A 21,650-nucleotide genomic window follows, 5' to 3' on the forward strand; every position below is an offset into this window, starting at 1 on the left:
CAGCGCTCTTTAGACAGATGTCATCGCTTTGCAGAAGGGTAAAGTCAGTGCAGTGGAGATATATTAAATGTCTTACCCTGAACCCCACCACAGGTCTGTTGCAAACCTGAGTTTAAAGCCATTAACCCCAATTTCTACTTTCTTACACTTATTGTAATAGGAATCCTAAAGGATGTTCATGATGAACGTTATCCTTCTGCCAGTCTTTTGTACCGCAGCAAAGAGCTTGACTCATGGCACCCACAATAGCTCTATGTGCTTTTGTTGTTTTCAGAATTCGGCGCCTGTTCCACTACATCGTCAACTTGCGCTATTTCGAGATGGTCATCCTCATAGTTATAGCCCTCAGCAGCATTGCCCTGGCTGCAGAAGACCCTGTCCAAGCTGAGTCACCAAGGAACGATGTGAGTACTGATGACATAGCCAGAATAAAGTCGTTCTGCTTCTCCCAGCAGTTATGCGCATGGCATGTCTGTTCTGTCCCATCCCATCCCCAAAGGATTCCATAGTGCACTAGCGAGGGGTTGACCCAGGGCCCAAAACTTGTAACCAGTCACTAGAAAGAGCAGCTGTTCATGAGCATGCTCTTAGCCTGGAGTAAAGACATTGCAAGTTAATCTGAACCTTTTTCTTTGAGGGCTAGGGACATTGTTCTTGTCTTCCCCTGCTAAAACAGGAGCTGCTCTTTTATAACATATTCTAATTATATCATTACGCTACAAAATGTTCAGAGTTCTTGGCCCATGCCGCTGTTTTAATCTTGTCCAAGCCTGAGAATCTGGAAATCGTTGATTGGTTGGCCAATGCTAGCTATGCGAAATAAGCCTGAAAAGCTTCATAGCTACAATAGCCAGAGGAATCGCACTATTCTACAGTAAGAAGTGCTTCCCCAGTCACAACGCAGGGCTGACATTGTCTCTAAGATTCCCTGCTCTTGTTAGAGCAGAATTAGAGGAAGTAAAACCTGATATGAAAATGAGTCTTTATCTTGGTGGGGCATAATATCGGTCTCCCAGGATTAGGAGAAAATGTACTGATCCATAGGTGTCAAGCCATACTTGGAGACTTCACAGATGAGTGCTGTTATGCACAGAAGTAGGAGTGTACCACCTTCTACATGAGCGCGCGCAGCCCAGCAGTGGTCCCCGACTGGATAGCTGGGCATCGGTTTTCAAATGCATTCATGTGAGGGCATCAGCACAGAGCCGTCACACATGCGTGATTGAGAATGAACAGAACTGAAGACTAGAAACAATGAGGTGCAGATGTCTAATTTTGGACACTTTAATGTAGATATCTGCATCACGCATAGTCATTTTATGCTGCCTATTCACCTTTACAGAAACTTTTTTCAAAATTTATTTATTTATTTTTTTAGGAGTGCAGTGCTTTTAACCCTATGTTGTCTTAGGCTGAGTCACGATTACCTGTATGGATTTATACTGACTAACTGTGCATAAATGCATCCCATTCATGGGGTCACGTTAAGACTTAGGAGGACTATAGATATTTAAATTGACTGGTATTGCGTTTACCAAGGTGTGTGCTGTTTAAACAGGCTGAGGAACTGAATTGCTTAAGAGTACAAGTTGGCAGACCAGGTCAGAGCAGGAAGTGCTTGGTCTGGCCTCCTCCTCCTGAATCTGGCCAACATTAGCCTTTTCAGAGGAGGATCCAGGAATCCCTATATCAGGAATGAGCTGAAGTACCTACAAGCAATATCTCTTCCTGATCCTTAATAGCTGTGTAATGAGTTTTACCAAAAGGATTTTATCACTGTCTTGCTCTCCTGAGGTCTTTAATAATACTGTCATCAACTATTGTAGAAGACAAACACAGGACTTCTATGCAAATGCTGGCAAATAAGCTCTCTAGGAAAGGATATTCAAACGTTTTTATTTGAAATTTAGCCATTTTACCTTATTATACCTGCCATATACACAGGCATGCTGAAGCAACCCACGCACACACACACACTGCATTCTGGCTGGGATTGGAAAAAATATTGCTGTTTTTGAATGAGATGATTCAGGTTTGTGCCTAAACTATCTGACAGCCTCCCATCTGAGGAAATTTATCCACTGACACTGTAGTAAATAGACCACTCCTAGAACAGAGTTTTCACACTTTGCTTTTGTGCAGGTTATTTCTGTGTAGTCTCCTCTAATACAAATTCTTCTTTCCAATTTAGGCTCTGAAATACTTGGATTATATATTTACGGGTGTCTTTACCTTCGAGATGGTGATCAAGGTAAGAATTTCTCCAAATAGGAATGTTCACAAGCCCATGCAGATTTACACTCATCTATTTCTGGGAATCTGGAGAAAGATTGTGAAGCGTCACATAGATTCTTGGTGTGCCTAGAGAGCAGTTAATGATGCTTTAACTCAGGAACAGCACTCAAAAGTAGCCAACACATACCAGATGCTTTTCTGTAGCATCTCTCCTGCTTTTTAGCATCTCCAGTTTCATGGGGGAAAATAAGGGAGTTTTTAGTAGCTATGGCTGTGTAAGAGATTAAGAAATGATGCAGAGATGTCTGTGCATGCCTCAGGGCACAGGAGCAATATCTTTGGAAAAAGAGCTTTGACATGCATCCCTCCACCCTGCTCATCTCCCTGGGGTACTAATTCAGAGGCCTTGTGGTGCTGATTGAGGTATCTGTGGGGTTAGCCAGGTCTTTGAACCAGTCTGCAGGCAGGTACAAGCTCGCTGTGGATGCACCCTGTGCCATCGGGCCAGCTCTGTGCCAACAGCCGTTGGCCTCACGGCAGGACTGAGACCCAGCTGATAGACCTTACTGGGCAGCTCTGCTCCTCCCCTTCTCTTCTGATGCTGATCAGGAATATTAATAACTGTTTCTTGGTTTATCGTGTTTCAAAAAGCTGAGGATTTCGCTGTGTTAGCTGGTACCTCCCTGGGCAGGGCAATAGACAGTGCTGAAACCGTGGGGCAGTAACTTTCCAGAAAGCACAGTTCTAATAAAGTCAGACTTTAGTCTTGGTGCGATGATGGAGTTAGTTTTTGCTTTCAGAGCAAGATGCTAAAGAGACCCAATAAAAAAACAGATTTTTTCCTCATTTGTTTGATGTAGGAAGGTTGAAGCGATCTGAAAAAAGTTTATATGGGTAATTGTAGAGCTCCTAGCAAAGCAGATAAAATCACTAACAGGCGTTTTGAGACTCAGCTTTAGAAGATCCTTAGCAGCATCGTGAGGAAAGAGACAGAGTCTCATACAGAAGTCAGCAAGGCTGCTACTCTGTGCAGCATCTGTCAGTGAGTGTTCAGAGTGTGGGTTTTTCTTTCTGACTGTTGCATTTGGTTGTGGTTCTTCTCATCCTCTTTTTGCCCTTTTATTCTGTAATATTCTCCTCTGATTGTTAATTCCTATTAATCTTGTTGGATGGGGGTAGAATAAAAGTAAGCTATCCAGGTGTTTCACACAAACAGTTGTTCCCATAAATTAATGTGTGTCTGTGCAAAGATTCCTATATAGCAGTTAATGTTTTTGTCTGTCATGGTTTTGGTTACAGTTTATTCACTTCAGCTTTGGTTTTGACCAAACTCTTTGTGCCCATAAGAGATAGATAGTTTGATTAAGTATGACTAGATGTTGCTGTGCTGGAAGTTATTATAATGAAAACTTTGCTTTGGGCTGATGGCAGATTTCTGAAGAACACCACAATCAGTGCATGTGTGTTAAACGAGCCAGTAAATATTACTGACAGATATATATTTACGAGAAGACTGAATTCTAAAAGAGCGAAAAGATGCCCCATTCCCAGCATACCATCTGGTTTGCTGTAGTGTCGTTAGAATAGTTCTCCTCTGATAGTAAGCCAGGGTTTGAAATGTGAAGAGATGTTTCTAGGCATTGATTGAAACCATGGAGAGCATTTGCAAAGGTTTGCGTAGGGCCTCCCCTAGCTTCTGCCCACACCAAGGCTGACTCGTGCCAATATTATCTACTTCAGAAGAACTAACCCCCACCTTAAGCAACAAAAACAAACCTCCCTTTCCCCTGCCAAGTCCTATCATGAACAAAATCAATGCTGTTTGTGAAATCCCGAAGAAGAGTTTGTGAAAAATCATTTGATCAAGGACATTTCTCTGCTGTACCTCAGCAGTGTTGAGTCAGTACTTGTTTTCTTAAAACTTCTTGTTTTGATGTGTTTCCTCTGAAGATGATTGACTTGGGGTTGCTGCTCCACCCTGGCTCCTATTTCCGTGACCTGTGGAATATCCTGGACTTCATTGTGGTCAGTGGGGCCTTGGTGGCATTTGCCTTCTCGTAAGTACATTCCCCTTAAAATCCAAATTTCTAGGAAATATGCTGCAGAGGTAGGCAGGACCCTGGCATAGAGCTAGCTGAAGCGTAGAGTTTGTGGTTCATTTCTTAATGAAATGTTCAGTTTGCACTTTTTATCACCTCAGAGCTGGGGGAAGAAAAGCCCTAAATTTAAGTGTTGTACATCTCTTGAAAATTCTCTGAACTTTATGGTGAGTCCGTTCTCTGTTCTTTCAAACGTGAGCCAAGATTTTTGTGACCACCTGGCCGACTTCTTTCCAAGGACTTTTTATAGCGGTTTCTGGTAGTCCTTCAGGAAATTGTTTTAAAAGTTTTTCTCGTTGTGAAAAAACAGCTAATGAGATCAGCTAACATCTCAGTGAAATCTTTGCAAAACATTATTTTTAGTCATGGATGTTTCTGATATATATGCCTTTTGCATTTTTCTCTTCTACTCTTCTCTCATTCAGGGTATTTGTGAGAATGCCACTTCTAATGCTAATTGTTCCTTTCCTCAAGTCACTGCTCTCTAAGACATTAAATAATGTTCCATGTGCTCCTTTAATGCCATAGAGGATTTTGAGCAGCAGACACTGATGAATTGTCTTAAAAAATGAAGATTAGTTTTCAGTTTGAATGTCTTTCTTGAAACAGACTGTAGGAAGAGTCATGCAGGCTCTTCAGAACTTGGAGAGCTCAGGTTGGATTCTGGAAAGAAATTTTCCCCTTGTAGTTTTGGGCAAGTGCATAATTGTATTGCTAACATTTTGCATCTTCCTGGGAAATTCTAGGAATTGACCTGGAGACAGATTACAGGATGCAGCCAGTTTAATCTTCTGATAAATTAGCCTTGAATAATTACAGTGAACATTTAGCATTCCATGCCCCCAAATTCACTCACCTGTTTGTTGACATGATGATTAATGAAGGTGAAGAAATTAACAGCATTTTAATTGCTAATGAAAAAATGCATTCACCTGGCAAGGAAGAGTGAAAGTATGTTTTGTATATTTTAGACTGACAGTGATTTTTAGGCAGACAGCCATAGCTATTGCTCCTCTTATGTGACTGTGCATCGCTCTGCTGATGCTAGATGCTTTTGTGTCCCTGGCAGCCTAAAGAGTTACCAGATCTTTCTGATAAAGTTGGCCTGGAATATTTCTCAGAAGTTTGTCATCTTCTGAGGTGTCAAAATTCCTTCCCCATTATGGCTGTGAGGTCTGTATTTTAGATCTTTTATTCTTCTTTGTAGCAAATGCTGGATAAAAAGCATCTAAGCTGATTTGACTCCTGCCATAGAGTCTCTGAACAAAAGGATGTGGGACTGGCATTGCTGGTATGATTTTCAAACCAATGGACAAGTGGCACTTTTCTTTTGCTCCTTTTTCTGATAAGGATGCATTAAAGATGGAACAGAGGAAATGGACCTGAAATCATATAAGTGAATTCTTTAATCCTATACTTTGAATCAGCTGTGACCACAGCCTTCCTGTGAATGATTAGATGATCAAGCTTCATCATTTGCTGTCCTTCAGTGGTGATAGTGACCATTATTTGAATAGAGGTATCGGGGTCCAGACTTTCTGTACCCAAACCTGCCCTGAAGAATTGTTTTGATCTTGAAGCAAGTCACCTCCAATATAAATTTTTCAAAAGGAGCCTGTGCCGTGTCTTTTGGAGACTTTGCCACTGTATGTTAGAAATTTGTTTTTCAGAAGAGCTGGATGCTGTGTTGTAGGCAAGGCCATTTTGAGAGGGAAGAACTGAGTGGTTCTGGTGAATGTGTCTTGCTTACCTAAAATTGCGTATCAGAGAACAGAGCTGTTTTTTAAGCTTGACTAGATATGTCTGTGGCTCAATGTCCCTGTGTATGAAATATATTACCATAACATCTCTCAGATCTGAATTGGGGTAAGATTGAGTTAAGCTAAAGCTTCTTTAAAAAAAAAAAGAAAGAAAGAAAAGAAAAGAAAAACCAAAGACCTGAACTCCTTAGAATTGAGGAGAGATATAAAAGTAAAATAATGTTAGTCACAAGTGTGACTTTTCAAAGCAATATTGCCTAAAGTCTGTGGTTCACTCTGAATTTCCCAAACCCTTTTCTGTTAGGAATTCAGACTATCAAGGCAGACTGGGCGAAGGGGTATTTAGTCAGCTGTTCAGAGCTGCTCTGTGTGCTGTGAGAGCAAACACCAGAGTAGGCCTTTAAAATGTCTTCTCTTTGAACAAGGATTTCTTTTGGACAAGTTATTGATTAAAAGGAATGATTTTTAATCCTTCTGAGTCATCTTGTGCTCAGGATTTCCATTGCTCACATTGGGTCATGAATTTCTAACAGCACCTCATCAGCCTCTATATGAATTACTTGTACGTCCCCTGACTGTGCTTTGTAATAGCGTGCCCCAAGCTGTTTCTATTTTACATGCTCTTTGAGTAAGTACTGAGCAGGGATTTATGGAAAATGAATGAGTAAAACCTGCCTATTTACTATCTCACAGATTAAAAGCAAGTCAAACTTATTTCTGAGGCTTGGAAAAATTTGAATTTTTTCTGAGATATTTATTATGACTGTAACCTCTGCTACGTATCCATATTTCATCTGGCAATGTGAGTGTTGACACGCAATTCAGAGAATACCTGTAGTTTCTCTAGTTTAAAATGAAAGCAAGAAATCCAGTCATTTGTGCATGATGACTTGCTCTCAGTGCCTGCAAGTCCAGTTCTGAATACTTAAAGCCTGAGACTGCTCAGATGAAATTTAGATAGTCACATCCTTTAGCCCAACTGTACTGCTTCGTCAGACTGGGTGGACACTGAGCCTGTTGAGTTTTGATTATCCTGAAAACGAGCTTTTGGTGAAAGAGCTGGGTAATCTTTGTGTTTTGCTGGTGGGATTTTTGCTAGCAAATACTAAAGTCCTGTCACTCATCATCCGTGTTACTGTAAAAATGTATTTAGTGTGGCTGTTACCAGTTTCTGTTGGCAAGAATCCATGATTACCCTTCAACCAGTGTGATTTAATTCACTACCTGAATGTTCTCGACCTCCTTGGTGTCCAGTAAAGGTGATCTGAATTAATTTCTTGCTGAATAGACACATCAGTAAAAACCTAGTAAAAACCGACCTCCCTGAAATCCTGGCATCAGGAACATTGCAACAATCTATATTTGTTTAGGCAGGTGATGGTGTAAGTTGTTGTTGCAAAGTGCATAAAATTCATCTCAGCCTTGCAAACCAGATGTCAGTCTACCTTCTGCCTGTAACTCTTCAGAAGGTATTTTCTGCTTGACTGTAATTGAAAAACCATTTTTTAAAGCAAGGTCCCCAATGACATGCTAGAAAGATTAGTAATACTTACGACAATAATAAAATTATGTCTTCCATATGGCAGTGTGTTTCAAAGTGAAATACTTTTATTTTTCTAGAGATAGATAAACATGCCACAAACATATAGACTTGTTCTAGTCTTTAGGGAATTGGAAACAGAGAAGCTTAAGGCAAGCTAGTAAATTTGTCATCAAAATTTACCAGTTGCAAGCACAAAATCTACTTGTATGATAGAAATAATTGGTGGATAGGAGTAGAGAGATCGTATTTCTACATTTTTGCACAACAGGAGAGATGCATGGAATTTCATACTACTATTTGAAAAATCAATGATTTTAATAGCACTTGTCAAGCAACAGAAGTTATTTACTTCCCAATGGGTCAGTAGGGTGAAAGTATATTTGTACTGTCTACTCATCAGTCAAAGGGCTAATGCAACATCGGGGCATGCGTGGGTATATGCTGTATAGTTGTTTTCTTGCTGTTTTATTTTTTGAACGTTGAGTTGGTGGGTGTGGGACAGGGGATGGGATTATTTGCCAGCACATAACTGTATGTGCATGGGGTACACTGTATAGCCTTATGTTTCTGTTTGTCATTGACTTTGCTCTTTCTTTGTCTTCTTCTTGCTGGAATCTCTCTAGGAGTTTCATGGGGTAATACGTTATTCCTGTCTCTCGCTGCACTGTTATGCCTGTCAAATGCGTGTACACACACTTGCCACTGTGGAAATGAACCATGTTACACCCATTGCATTGACTTCTTTGTCCCTTTATTACTCATTATCCAGTGAAATGTATTTTCCCTTAACAGTTGTCATTCATCCCAACTTTCTTTAGCCAGGGGAGAGAAGCAGACTAGAAATCCAGGTGACAATTGCTGTACTTGAGCGCAGGTCAGAAACCATGACAAACAGATACGTATGTATCAAAAAGGTTTGGGGGAGCAACTTAGTGAGCGCATCCTTAATGTGCAAGTTGCAATTCACGAAAAACTCAGTTTAGGTTTAAAGTAGGAATTTTGTTCTCATTTAGAGGGTTATATATGTAAACTGCAGCACTGGCAGTTTCAGGCCTGACTTTCAGTGGTTGGTGCAATGCAGGCAGCCCGGATTCTGGCCGTACACCTCTGAAAATGGAGAGAAGTCTTTAACGTGGAAGCAGGGTGTCGAGAACTGTTTGGGAGCTTGGCGGAGGGATCTACTAATGAAGGAGGTAGCAAAAGTTGCCTTTCACCTTCTGCTGGGTGGTGGCAGTTCTGTCGCTGGTGCAGAGCAGGTTCTTCTGCAGGGAGTGAGGAGGGTCGCCCGGCCGAGCTGCGGCATCCCGCGCGAGGGCAGGAGCTCCAGCAGGCTTTACCGCCAAAGATAACCGCAGTGCAATGAGAGGGCCTGGAAGAAAGGTCTCTGTGGTCCAAGAAATTGGTAGCCCTTTCTTTCTTCCATCTCGTTTAGCCACTAGAAGAGGGTAGTGCTGCACTCGGGCAGAGCCGAGTGACCTCATTTACGCTGAGATGGAGGAATCCGCTTTCTGCCTTGGGGATTTCAGGCGATCGCGGAAGACTCTGGCTCCACCCTGCTCTGAATATTTGATGATCTGACTCTGAGGCCCATGTATGTGAAATCAGAGCTGCTGGCAGGAGAAACAGAAACAAGAAGCTTCCGTTTTAAAAAACTATTAATTTTTTAAAGGATCATTTATTTATTAAAGGGAAAAAGGCCAAACAAAGCTCTTTTAAATTTTTTTTGTTTTGTTTTGAATAAACGAGCAGCAAACTGCCCTAGGAAAAACAGAACTGGCCTAATGCAAGCAGAATTGACCTAATGCAATTTTTCTATTTTTCTTGTGTTTTTTTCAGTCGTAAGGCTTCTGTTTGCCATCTGTCTTTATCCTGCTTGCTCTCTACAGCTCTTCTGAATTTTGTAGTTGTTCTGCAGTTCAGCTAAGAACTTCCTTCCATACCAATTTATTTTTGTGGTGAGAAATGTGCAGTTGAGACTATTCTGATCAAATGTGTGCGTATGTACACCTTTTGACTGAATCCTAATCCTATCTGGACTTCTTATTTGGGGCGTTTAGCTTTATACTAGAGTGGTGTAAGAGGAAAGGGAAGGGGGTAGGCCTCTTAAAACCTATAAAATTGTTTGGTTTTTTTTGATTTGACACACTGAACTAGTTGCAAATCAAAATGCAGTTTGCATTGCTCTGGTTCATAGTACCAATCCTTTGGAAAGGTTTTCTTCTATAGCAAGAATCTAACTGTGAGAAGAAATATGTATGAGTTTTAAAATTCTGTGTATGACTTAGATCATAAAGCCCATTAACTTTTAATCAGCTCACGCTCTTTATTTGCTTAGGTGCTTGCAAGAAAAAAAACAACGTATCAACCCTTCTTAGTATCCTTTCAGGCAGAAGGAACTTTAAAGGACCGGAGCTGTCTTCCCTTTGGTTTGAAACTCCCCATGCAGTCATCCGCATCCTCTTCTGTGCGAGAGAAGAACAGCACCTTCTTTCATACACCCGGGAAAGATTTGCTCTGCCCCGTCTATTCACTGGCCCGAGTAGGTCTGTCTGACTTTCCTGGAAATACAAAGCCCATTGAGGTCATTGCTTCAGGCTTGGAGCTAGCCCTGTAAGACGCGAGCAAGTTCCTTCAGAACCGAGAAGTGTCTGTTCCCATTTCTGGAGCTTCGCTTCCCAGAGGCCTTATTAGTTCAATTGTTATTTAGCACAAAGACATGGCAGCGTGCTAAATAGGTTTTTAGATCTCCCGGAATGCGGAGTACCAGAAGGCACAGTGCAGAAATATCCTGTGGTTCTGCCTGAAACCAGATTAGGACTGTCACAGTTTCTTAGTTCAGTTGCTACCTGAAAGTGACTGTGCTGCTAAACTGGGCCATGAGATTGCCTGTCTGGAAACCAGAAATTTGACCCCAAATGATTGAGAATTGAATATATTTCTGGGCTAAGGTGTCTCTACCTCCTACATAGTACTTTTTTATTTTTTCTTCCTTCTGCCCCAACCATACATCCCTTAATCCTCCCACCTTCATTCTTTTCTTTCCGCTGTGTCCTTAGCCTCTACCTCTACAGTGCTTTCTGCCCTACCTTCCTCACCCAGTAAAACCCCAAATGTCTGGACAACATGGAGCAAGCTGATCAATTTGCTTGGCCTTTGAGGGGGCAGCCTGGGAGGTGGCCCCCATGCTGGTCGACCATCAGCCCCATGGATGGGCTGGCTGGCAGACTGAGTAGCACTGTGGCAACCTATTTTTCATTTTTCTTCTTTCCTGCTGCTTTACTCCTCCACAAACTCAACAAATTGCCTAGCACGCTGTGTGGTTTGCAGCTATGGTATCTGTAAGGAGCAGAGTTGTCTGAGGAATAGGTGCAGCTTGGTGCAGCCAGTCTGGCTGACCCTGCTCGAGGTGGCAGGGAGACGGTGACAGGGACTGTTGCATGATCTTTGCTTGCTAGGAGTTGGTGATGTGAGAGCAGGTGTGCAAAGGCAAACATGGCCTGGATCTTCAGTTGTACTAAAACCTGAAGCGAGAACCAGTAGAAGCTATGTTTGCTGTGTCTCCTTCTGAAACAGATTAGAAGGTCTTTAATGCAAATTGAAAATTATTTCTTTTAAATATATAACAGCTCCTCTGCAGCATTAAATCAATCCTGAGAGCATTCGGGCTGATTTAGCATATCATGAAGCAGCAGCAAAGGTCATCCATTGACACTGTTGCTGAATTGTAATAGATGTGCGAGGCCAGACAGGCTTCAACCTCCCTCTCCCTGCTCCCGCCTGCCCTCCTCAGAAGCAGCACATGATGCTGGCACCTGCCAAGTGGACCAGCCGCCCTTCTCTGAAGGCCGCCCTTCTCCACAGAGCTGAGTAAGGGGCTGCTGCCTGCTGCTTTTCTTGCTAATTGGTTAAACCCCTGAGCTCCTGGCAGCTCACCAGAGCTGGCCCTGCCAGGCAGCGCCGGGCTGCGGTTGGCTCCTGCTGTTGTCTCCCACTGGGTTCGTGCCTCCTCCAGGCATCAGCACATTGCTCTTCCATAGGCACCAAGGTTAATCGTCCGTAGCTGCAGCCTGAGTTAGAGGTTGAGCCTTTTCCTCTTGCTTGTTAAATGTTAACCTCCTGTACTTTCTCCCATAAGAAAGACAGATCAGACCCCTCATCCTCCTATTGGACTGGTGTGATTTTATCTCAGCCGTGAGCAGAACGTGAGCAGGCTGAGGCCCAAAATATTTTCAGACCATGAATTTTATCCACACAGATCTTCTTTGGCTTCTTTGTTGGCATGTGGGGAACTTCATGCTGCCTGTAACCATTTGTCGTGAGAGAAGCAGCCGTTATCATTGACATAGTCGGATATGGAGCTAATGGGCCTCAAGCACAGGGATAAAATGTGTTCCTTCCCTCTGAAAAACCAAAGGAGAGACTCTCCCATCTTTTTTCTAGTGCTACCAAAGAGAATTTTCCTGGCTTTCTCTGAGCCAAACAGTCAGAGCACCCTGTGGGGGTTGCTCTTTCCTGGGACACATGCAAAGGCCTAACATGTTCCTCTTATTGCTAGAGACCTGCACTCTTCCCTTTGAAGCATAAATGACTGGTCCAAGTAAAAAGGGATAGCCAGCCATCGGGGATGTAAAGCTGCAGCCACAGGTTGGCACTGCTGCTGCGAAACCTTTTGCCAGGTGCATAGTGCCCTATTAGTCACAAGGTTTTTTCTCTTTGAGAAGCTGGAGGTGACTCTCTTGGAGACCTAATTCACCAAGGAGTAGTTATTAGCACATTAAGTCTCCTGACCAATGCACTTTAAAAAAAATAAATAAATAAAATAAATCTGCCTCTGTGTTTTTCCCTGCATTGCGAAATTGATTTGTAAACTGTATGTTCTGGTTGGTTTGCTGCTTTTCTATTTGAGTAGGGATTACTGTGCAGAAGGAGTTTCAAGGGTCTCACTCCCATCTTCATGTAGATGGGTACAACTCCATTAGCACTGAGTCTCTCTCTGGATGATGACCCAGCTGCAGAGTGGTCGCACGGCCTTACAGACTGTGACATTGCCCCTTGCTGTGATGGCTTTATCAACCTATAGCTGCTATATTGTCCCCAAATGATAGTGCTGGACCTTGACAGTCCATCAGCACTTGAATGCTCTGCCTGCAACCTTTTCACGTGTGTTTTATGCCACTGTAACTCTGTGAGAACCACTTTGGATTTGCAGCGGTGCGAGCAGAGTCAGGTTCCAACTACAGCTGATTAAACTGGCCCTAACACTGCCCTGAAAGACCAGATAGGGAGAGGACACTCAAATCTCCATCCCATTCCCCCTGTCCTTCACGTCTATTAAATCATGTAGAAAAGTAAGTTTTATTATATGTATAGGTGGTTGGGATACAACCTAGAGCCCTCCAAAAATTCCTTCTATCTCACTGATATTTCAGAGCACCTGCAGTGATGGGTAACTAGAGAAAAATGCTGGGGATGAGATGGGAATGTGTTTTTCTAGATTTCAGATTGCAATCTGGCCTAGCTGGTTTTGATCAAAAGTTGCCTCCTGATTGCTCTTTAATATTGAATTATCAGTCTTTTACAAGCAGATATGTTGCAAAAAGATGTCTTCCTGGGCTCAGTCAGGTCAGTCAGCCATGAAGGCAGGGCTGTCCCGTTCCCTTTAGGTGCCCATCCTTTATACAGGGCCTGGCTGCTAGAGAGGAATGGGGGAGACTTTGCACTCTGCTGTCTGCGCATACCTCTTTGGCATCTCTAGGATTGTGTTTTTATTGCTTTCCTGCTGGAAAGATGAACCTTGTTTAGCAAACTGGAAGAGGGTAGAAGAGGAGGTATTTCGGCATCCACTCAACATATGATTCATTCATTCATACCTTCGTTACTTCAGCACAGCCGCAGACCCAAGCCTGTAGTCATGAATAAAAGTCTGTTAGAGGTTTTCATCCCATTTTTCACCTCATACTAAATGAAGGGGAATGCCATTGTTTCGCTGTTGGGTTGAAAGAAGATGTAACTGTGTCTTTGAAGGAAAAAAATAATTCTTTTTTATTTATTTTGGAAGTGCACTCGGAAAGAAACTCTAACCTTCCCCTTTAACCTCATAATGGTAACAAGAGGAATGGTCTCATGTCTCACATGTAGTTTTAACAAAATCTAAAAGTAAAATGTGTCTTATGACATCTGCATGTGTAAGTGGGAAGATGCACTAGTACTGTTTCAGGCATGTAATATATGTCATATTACATGGTCCAGCATGGGTTTGGTAGCATGCCTTCAGGCAGACGCCTGAGGATGATGGTAGGGTATGCAAAATGTAGAACTGGAAAGCTGGCCTTGGCCCTTCCTCCGAGTCACTGCCTGCTTTTCTAGACACAACTTCCATACCAGAGAAGGGCAAGAACCACCCAGAGAAACATCTTCCTTCCTCACAGAGGTGAGGAAGGAGGGATGAGAGCCCAGCGTGTCTTTCTCCCTACTCTAGCCCGTGGTTGGAATGAACAGGCCACGGCTCTTGCCCTGGCGGCTGCGGCCGATGTGTGCTTTTACCCCAGCTGTGATTATTGTCTGGGTGGGAAGTTGGGGGAGGAAGGTCACCAGCTCCTCGGTGGCACGTTAGGAATAGCTGGGAAGGGAACTGAGTCTGCAGAGCACAAGCAACTGAACTTTTCAAGGGCCACGTCCTGCCTGCAGCTTCTCTTCTGCATCACGACTGCCACCACTGTCACCTGGGTGCTGATCTGCAGCCCTCACAAGTACCATGTGCGCCCTGGTGAGGTGGCAACCCCAGACTTGTAGAACCTTGGGTAGCTGTAGGCATTTTAGTGAGCAACCTGAGAACCCAACAATTCCCTCTGTTGTTCTTGTACCTTTTCCCCCTTGCAGAGGAACCAAAGGCAAGGACATCAACACAATCAAGTCACTGCGAGTGCTGCGAGTCCTAAGACCATTGAAGACCATTAAACGGCTGCCAAAACTAAAGGTTAGAGACCAACCACAAATGTTTCCTTCTCTGGAGATTTGCAACTGACCTGAGTGGGAGCTGGCTTGAGTAAACTCAGTCCAAGTTAATTCTGTTCCTTTTGTTTTGTTGCAATTAATCTCTTTGCCAGATTTATAAAAATAGTTGTGCAGATGTTTAGTGAATGTCAAACTCATTTCTTTCACAAGTATTGTATGCAATTTTATGAATAATTGTGAATACACATTAAAATCAAACTTCTAAAAAAAGAAAAGAAAAAATCTACATATAAATTAAATTAGAGTATGTAAATGCAATGTCTTTAAAAATGATACATGAAAAAATAGATTTTGGAGTGTTTGACTTTCACTATAGAGCTTAATATGAATATTGCAAGATTTTCCACAGTCTGTCTAAAGAAAAATGTCATTGCTCTATGAGGAATTTTAATCTGTTCATCTTTTCTATTAAAGAATATATACTGCAGGGTTTTATAGCAGTACCCTTTCATCTCTAGAATACCAAGTTACAAAGTAAAATAAATGTAATGGCCTGTGGTGACTTATTCAACACCAATTCAAGGATTCTTTGAGATACAGCCAGCCCCTAGAAGTAGAAAGTGGAAGAAGTTACAGAATTAAATCATCTCAGAGTTTTGGGAACTCTGAGTTCTTGCAGAATGTCTTCATGTAAAAGCAGTGCTTTCAGGCTCTTTGCTATGAGAGATGGTGAAGGGGGAGATGGGTGCTTTTGCATTAGTGAAACCATGTCTGTCAAATTCTTATTTTCATATAAGGCAACGTAAAAATCAGGTTCAGCTATTACTAAGATTTGCTTTTGTTCCTACTCCCAATTCATGCTCAAATAATTTTCGTTTCTTGCATCTTCATGTGTACTAAATTCATCACAAAAGATAAGGAAGAATAATATTGAACAATGTAGAAAATTGTCTTTATTGGTTGGAAATTTGAAATGTACAGTTTTTGGATCACAAAATCATCAATCTATCTCTATCCTACTGCAGAAGGCAGAACATTTTCTTTTTATTGAATGTATTCTTTATTTTCAAGCTATTTTACAGAATAATTTACCATTTCTAAAGGAGTATTCAGAAATCACTATGTGAAGCAGAAGTCATTCACATGGTGTGTCTTCAAAATCCTTTATTGTTTTTTCCTGGATGCCATTTTTGTGTGCAACAAACAGCAAGATTAATAGGGTGATTAGAGGTATTTCCGGTGTTTAATTCAGTATTTCTGGGTTACATCAGGAATGTAATTCTGTGAATTATTCGCTTCCATTCAGAGAAACAGTACTATACAAAATTCATGTTCAGTCAGTAACACTGCTCACATTTCTATTATGACAAACTTCTCAGACTAAAATTAAACTGAAAATTACTTCTAACAATGAATCAGTGACTAATAACCAAATAATAAATGTATTTGAGAAGTTATTTGCAGGCAGTTCCCTAATGACATATGCTGACTATATTATTCACAGTTAATTTTGATAGGCACTTCATTAGAAAAATATTATTCAAAGCATTTGCTTGTTTTGTATCTGATATTTTTTCTTATTATTCAGCCAGTTCAAATAGTAGTCAATGAGTAACATATTTAATGAGGTTTTCCCCTATCCACTGGGAATAAATTAAACACAAGTATGTTTTTCATTGCATCAGCCAGCCATGAAAATATTTGCTTAGGACTAGCCTTTATCTAGACAAGTGGCAACCGTCTTTGCCAATTTTATGGGCAGCACCATAGAATTCAGTGGCACAAACTCGCATGGGAAAGCCTGAAGCTATAGCAACCCGGAGTTATTTCTCACAGCCAGAGCAGGCACAAACGCTTGGCGTGCAAGTTGAAGAAACCGTGCACTAGTAGTAAGTTGGGTAATCACTCCCAAGTGTAGTCAGATGTTGGACACCCGGGTCATGCATGCATGAGAGGTCCCTTTCTCTTGATGCCTTAACCCTTCTCTTTGTTCCCCCCCCTTGCTCACAGGCTGTCTTTGACTGTGTGGTGAATTCCTTGAAGAATGTCCTCAATATCCTGATAGTTTACATGCTGTTCATGTTCATTTTTGCTGTCATTGCTGTGCAACTCTTCAAAGGCAGATTCTTCTACTGCACCGATGAGTCGAAGGAGCTGGAAAAGGACTGCAGGTACTACCATGATGGGCAGGGGCTGCCAGATGGAAATTTGGATTTCCTTTTGTAGCAGTAGCTCACCTGGCTGGCCCAAAGTTGTTTCATTAGAGTATCTGCTGAGTTTGATGAGTCTCCAGTAAGTAAGAGCACTGCTTCAGCAGAATTACCCTAGAAGTTAATTTTCCCTTTTGTTGTTTTAACAGTTTAATCATTTATGGCTGCAACCTAGCAAGTGCTTACTCAAATGCTTAATGATACAAGAGAGCAGGCTGTATTTCTTGGGCAGGGCTCGTTGTGTGTTGAAGGTTGAACACAGGAAGTGTTTTTGAAGGGATGGATGACTCCTCTTTATACCTGCTGCCTTTATTTTTAAGGCTCATGTGAATTAGAAAAATAGATTGAATAAATAATTGAGAATGAGTCAGTAGAAGGTTAAAGAACTCCTAATTAGCTACAGAAGGGGACAGCATCTGAATGCCTTAAAAGCCCTGTCATGCCCAGTTACTGGTTTGCTTTGTCCTTTTCAGCTGCCTGTCAAGGTGTTTTATCCACCACAATGTGTGCCTTTCCTGCTTGCCGTTTTCCTTAGCACCTGAGTGTCAGTCCTCGGTGCTGTCAAGATCTGCCTGCCTCAACAGGCCCTCTTCTGCCAGCCCTACAAGTGCAGGGCACATCTGTGACAGGCAGCTTGCATGCGGTGGTGATGGTTTCACTGCAGTTCTTCCTTGCAATAAAGCAGATTTATTACAGAAAGAAATGTAGAATTATAGAATAATTTAGGTTGGAAGGGAACTCTCTCCCACCCTCTGCGATCTCAAGACCACTTTCAAAGTTAGATCCAACTTTGAAGGAGGATCCAGAGAACTTTTCCCATCAAACTACATTTTTTTTTGTGAGGTCAGACAGCTTGAGGACTGCCATGCTGTTAATTGCCAGCTTTGCCTAATGAATGAATGTCCTGATTAAAATTTCTTTCATGCCTAGACTTGAGGTACAGTTCCTGTGGCTCCTCTAGCCTTTACTTATGTTATAAACCAATGGACTGTCTTTTAATTTGTTTTTGCAGGATGTAGCACAGTCAAACTCTGGTCTGTTACCGGGGCTTCAAGATGCTCCTCAGTGAATAATGGTAAATGACTGATTAGGTGCAACTCTCTCGTTTGGTCTGAATCTGTGTTCTTTCTAGGGGTCAATACCTTGATTATGAAAAAAACGAAGTGGAGGCGCAGCCCAGGGAATGGAAAAAATATGAGTTCCACTATGACAACGTGCTCTGGGCTCTGCTAACGCTTTTCACAGTCTCCACAGGAGAAGGGTGGCCAACGTGAGTACATTGGATGGATAGGGTCAGTAATTTAACTCAGCAGTAAGGGTAACTTTGCACAGCTCTGAGGGACAGATAAACAATAGGTTACCTGTGAGAAAAGAATAGTCTTTTATCAGCTAAGCTTCTGGTATCCCTTGTGTGATTATAGGGTGAATCAGTGGGTGGGACTGTGCATTTTTCTCAGTGTTCCTCTGAGCTTGCACAGTGGTGCTTCTAAGGCAGTTTTCAGTACTTAATAGCCTGCTTGCTTCTGTCTTTTGGACTCTCACTACTTTCATAAGTGTAAAATTGATAATGGTAATGTAAGAAAACAAGGGAAAAAAGTATCATGACCTGTGCTGAAAGTATGCTAGGCATTTGAGCCCAAAATTGTATTTACTGTTCAGCATAAGACTTTATTTTGGCAGGCTTTTTGGCTGCAACACATAATTAGAATTCACAGTCAGTGATTTCTACATGGCAAGCCCTTCCTGTCCTCCGTGTTCAGATATTTTACTAAAATAAAGAATAAAACCTGTAACGTCAGTCTCCCTTCTCCAGTCCCTCACTGTGTTCCCTAGGCTACTCAGAGACCATCTGCACCCTTCTTTTTGCACTCTTATTTCATCCACATTGACCAGAGAAGAAGAGAAGCCAGATCTAACTATATCCTCTCCCCTTCACTTGACCAGAATGGATATGTGGATCTGTATGTAGCAAATCTGCATCATTCTGCAGAATGGTGAAAAGAGAAAGGGTTTCCCTGAATATATGCTCAAGGAAGACTTCTTCCCAGCTACAGAGATGGGACTGAGTTTGACCTGAGTATATGTGGAAAACCCTCCACGAGTGAAGGCCAGTGAGTGACCATCAGGGTATCATTGGTACTTCACACTGATTTCACTGACTTTTCTTCTCTCTTTGCGCTTGGTTGCAGTGTGCTGAAGCACTCAGTGGATGCTACCTATGAGGAACAGGGTCCCAGCCCTGGCTACCGAATGGAAATGTCTATCTTTTACGTGGTGTATTTTGTTGTCTTCCCTTTTTTCTTTGTGAACATCTTTGTGGCGTTAATCATCATCACCTTCCAAGAGCAAGGAGATAAAGTGATGTCAGAATGCAGCCTAGAGAAGAATGAGGTACCCAAGTCTTCTGAATTTAGCAGCCGTGGGAGTTAGCATCTGGGGGTTCAGACTTTTATACTGGTGGAATTATACTCCTCATCCCTCCTGGGCCATGAGATGCTGTAGAGCAGTTGTTATCTGAGATGGAGACTAAAATATTGCATTACCAGTGGGTGTGCGGCGAGATGGGTTGAAGGTGATATCTAAAGCAACTTAGAGACCAAAGAAATTACATACTGCATCACCTTTGGCATAGAAATGAAACCAGAAAGGCTCTCTCAATGTTACACTTCAGCTAAGCACTATCACATATCGCTGTGGACTGCACCTGTACTTCAAAATGAAGTTAGTGTTGCGTGTTAGCTCAAGCATATACCTATGAAAGAGAGACAGAAAGGTTTGGCTTTCTGGTGGCCAGTCATCAGAAATAAAATTGAAATACAATTGCTACTGCCAGCCCAAGGAAAGCTCTTCTAACTAAACTGTTTTAGTGCCTGTCTAAGCCAGTGTCCTCCTGGCAGCAGCCACAAGTAGCTGTCTTGGGAAGGGTGTAAGAACAAGGCAAGCATGCATAATGCTTTCCTTTGATACTCCTGCAAATGCTATCATTTTCAGCTCAGACACCTCCTGAGCTGGATATGATTTCTCTGTAGTTAGCCATCTGTATATCTTTCTTCCATGGATGTATCCAGTTTCCTCTTGAATCCATGTAGATTTTTAGCATCCACCACATCCTTTGTCCAGGGTTCCACAGCTTCAACTGCCTGCTATGTGAGAGCCATCTCTTTTCATTTATTTTGAAACTGCAACCTGATTTTTGGTTAATCAGTGATTCATTAGTGCATTGTTTGTCCAAAATCAAAGCAGAACGTTTGGAGATGATTTATCTACTCTTTCAACTGAGCAAAAAATATTTTTCTTGAGATTTGCAGTATGAAAAATTTTGAGATTTTGACTTCTTATCTCAGTGCGACATGAGAAAATGTTTCAGAATCAAAACTTCTTATGGATAGAAACCATTTTTCTATGTACTTTTCTACCCATAATAATGTCAAAAGATATTACCAACTAAGGGTGTCTTGAAGAGTCACTCAGCAATATTTGTTGGATAATTTTTTGGATGAGTTCAGTTCACATTTCATAGAAGTTGTTACCTGGACCATTTTTGCTGTGTGAAACTCATGTACACTTTCACGCAATACTTTTTTTTAAGCACAGATAACATTTTCACTAATCCTCCAGTTTCAGTTTCTAGTTTCTAGAATTGCATACCAGGATGAATCGGCAGAGTGTTTTCTGAAGTAAGCCCGTGGATTTAAAACTCTCTTCCTTTAAGTAAGAAGGGATCAGGACCTACCGGTAGCTAGACTGTGAAGAAACACCCCCTCCTAGGACTGCAGGGGGCCATAGGAGTTCAGTGTGGTTGGATGTTTCAGGAAGTGTCCAAAAGTGACCACGCTTTGGGGATCATGTTCTGTATTCTATGGTAGCAGTCAGTACTTGCGTTGTGTGTGAGAAACACTTAAAAAGAGTGTCCTCCACTAAATGCTCCCCTCATTTTCCCAGCAATGTCCTGACTGATAGAGGATGCCAGCCCTTTTTTGTGTTCTTTTCATCCCATTTTTGTTTTGTAGAGGGCCTGCATAGACTTCGCCATAAGTGCCAAGCCACTGACCCGCTACATGCCTCAGAACAAGCAATCTTTTCAGTACAAGATGTGGAAATTTGTGGTGTCCCCTCCCTTTGAATATTTTATCATGGTCATGATTGCACTCAATACTATTGTTCTGATGATGAAGGTTAGTGGGCTGTTACTGAATCTTTATACCTTTGGGCTAGCAAATGTGGTGTTTGTTGTGGGGGCTTTGTACTCCACACCTGAGAGCTGGGGGGACTGAGAGGAACGACTGTCACGTCTAACCTTATTAATGTCACTTTTAGAGCCCTGGTGGGATTCCTTTGGTCTCCACAGGCAGATGGCTTAGTTGTGTTGAAACACTGCAGATGGGACTGCCCTGCTCAGCACTGGATTTGCTCATGCTCCCTTCAGCTTGTTGCTGGCAGGACTGATACTCAGTACTCTGAAAGCCTGGAGCTTTGCTGCTCGGGGATGCTCTAAATCCAGCAGTGTCAATGAAATTAAACAGATTTGCAGCAGTGTCAAGTTTCTGGAACATGTTCCACAGTGCCCAAAAGGAAGAGATGGAAATGGCTGGATATTATGAATGAGCTTCCATGCTATCCCATGCCTAACTTAGAGTATCTTTACAGTCAAGGAGCCACCATGCTCCTAGGGTTTGCTGGCACACAACACAGTAACACAGTTCTGCACTTGTCTTTGGTGTCTGAAAATGCCCTTCCGACCTCCTGGTCCACTTTGTGCTTGCAGGGAGATGTGTGCCAGCAGCAGTCTCCCAGTGCTAGGGAAATCCGCAGCTGCCCAATTAGGATAACGTAGACAACGGTGTGCCTC

The 21,650-nt window shown here is 42.2% G+C and overlaps 1 protein-coding gene across 5 annotated transcripts in view; it reads left to right on the top strand.

Annotated features, from left to right (window-relative positions):
* CACNA1B (calcium voltage-gated channel subunit alpha1 B) overlaps positions 1-21,650 on the top strand; it is a 320,424-nt gene that overhangs the window by 237,024 nt on the left and 61,750 nt on the right. For all 5 annotated transcript variants that reach the window (XM_064523641.1, XM_064523637.1, XM_064523638.1 and 2 more), the window contains 8 exons: positions 275-404; positions 2,192-2,251; positions 4,186-4,292; positions 14,517-14,613; positions 16,602-16,762; positions 17,934-18,071; positions 18,991-19,192; positions 20,812-20,976. In XM_064523641.1, the coding sequence (XP_064379711.1) occupies positions 275-404; positions 2,192-2,251; positions 4,186-4,292; positions 14,517-14,613; positions 16,602-16,762; positions 17,934-18,071; positions 18,991-19,192; positions 20,812-20,976 (1,060 nt within the window). The remainder of the gene's footprint in view (positions 1-274; positions 405-2,191; positions 2,252-4,185; positions 4,293-14,516; positions 14,614-16,601; positions 16,763-17,933; positions 18,072-18,990; positions 19,193-20,811; positions 20,977-21,650) is intronic.

Source organism: Dromaius novaehollandiae, chromosome 20 (genome assembly GCF_036370855.1).
Source record: "Dromaius novaehollandiae isolate bDroNov1 chromosome 20, bDroNov1.hap1, whole genome shotgun sequence".
Lineage (NCBI taxonomy): Eukaryota > Metazoa > Chordata > Aves > Casuariiformes > Dromaiidae > Dromaius > Dromaius novaehollandiae.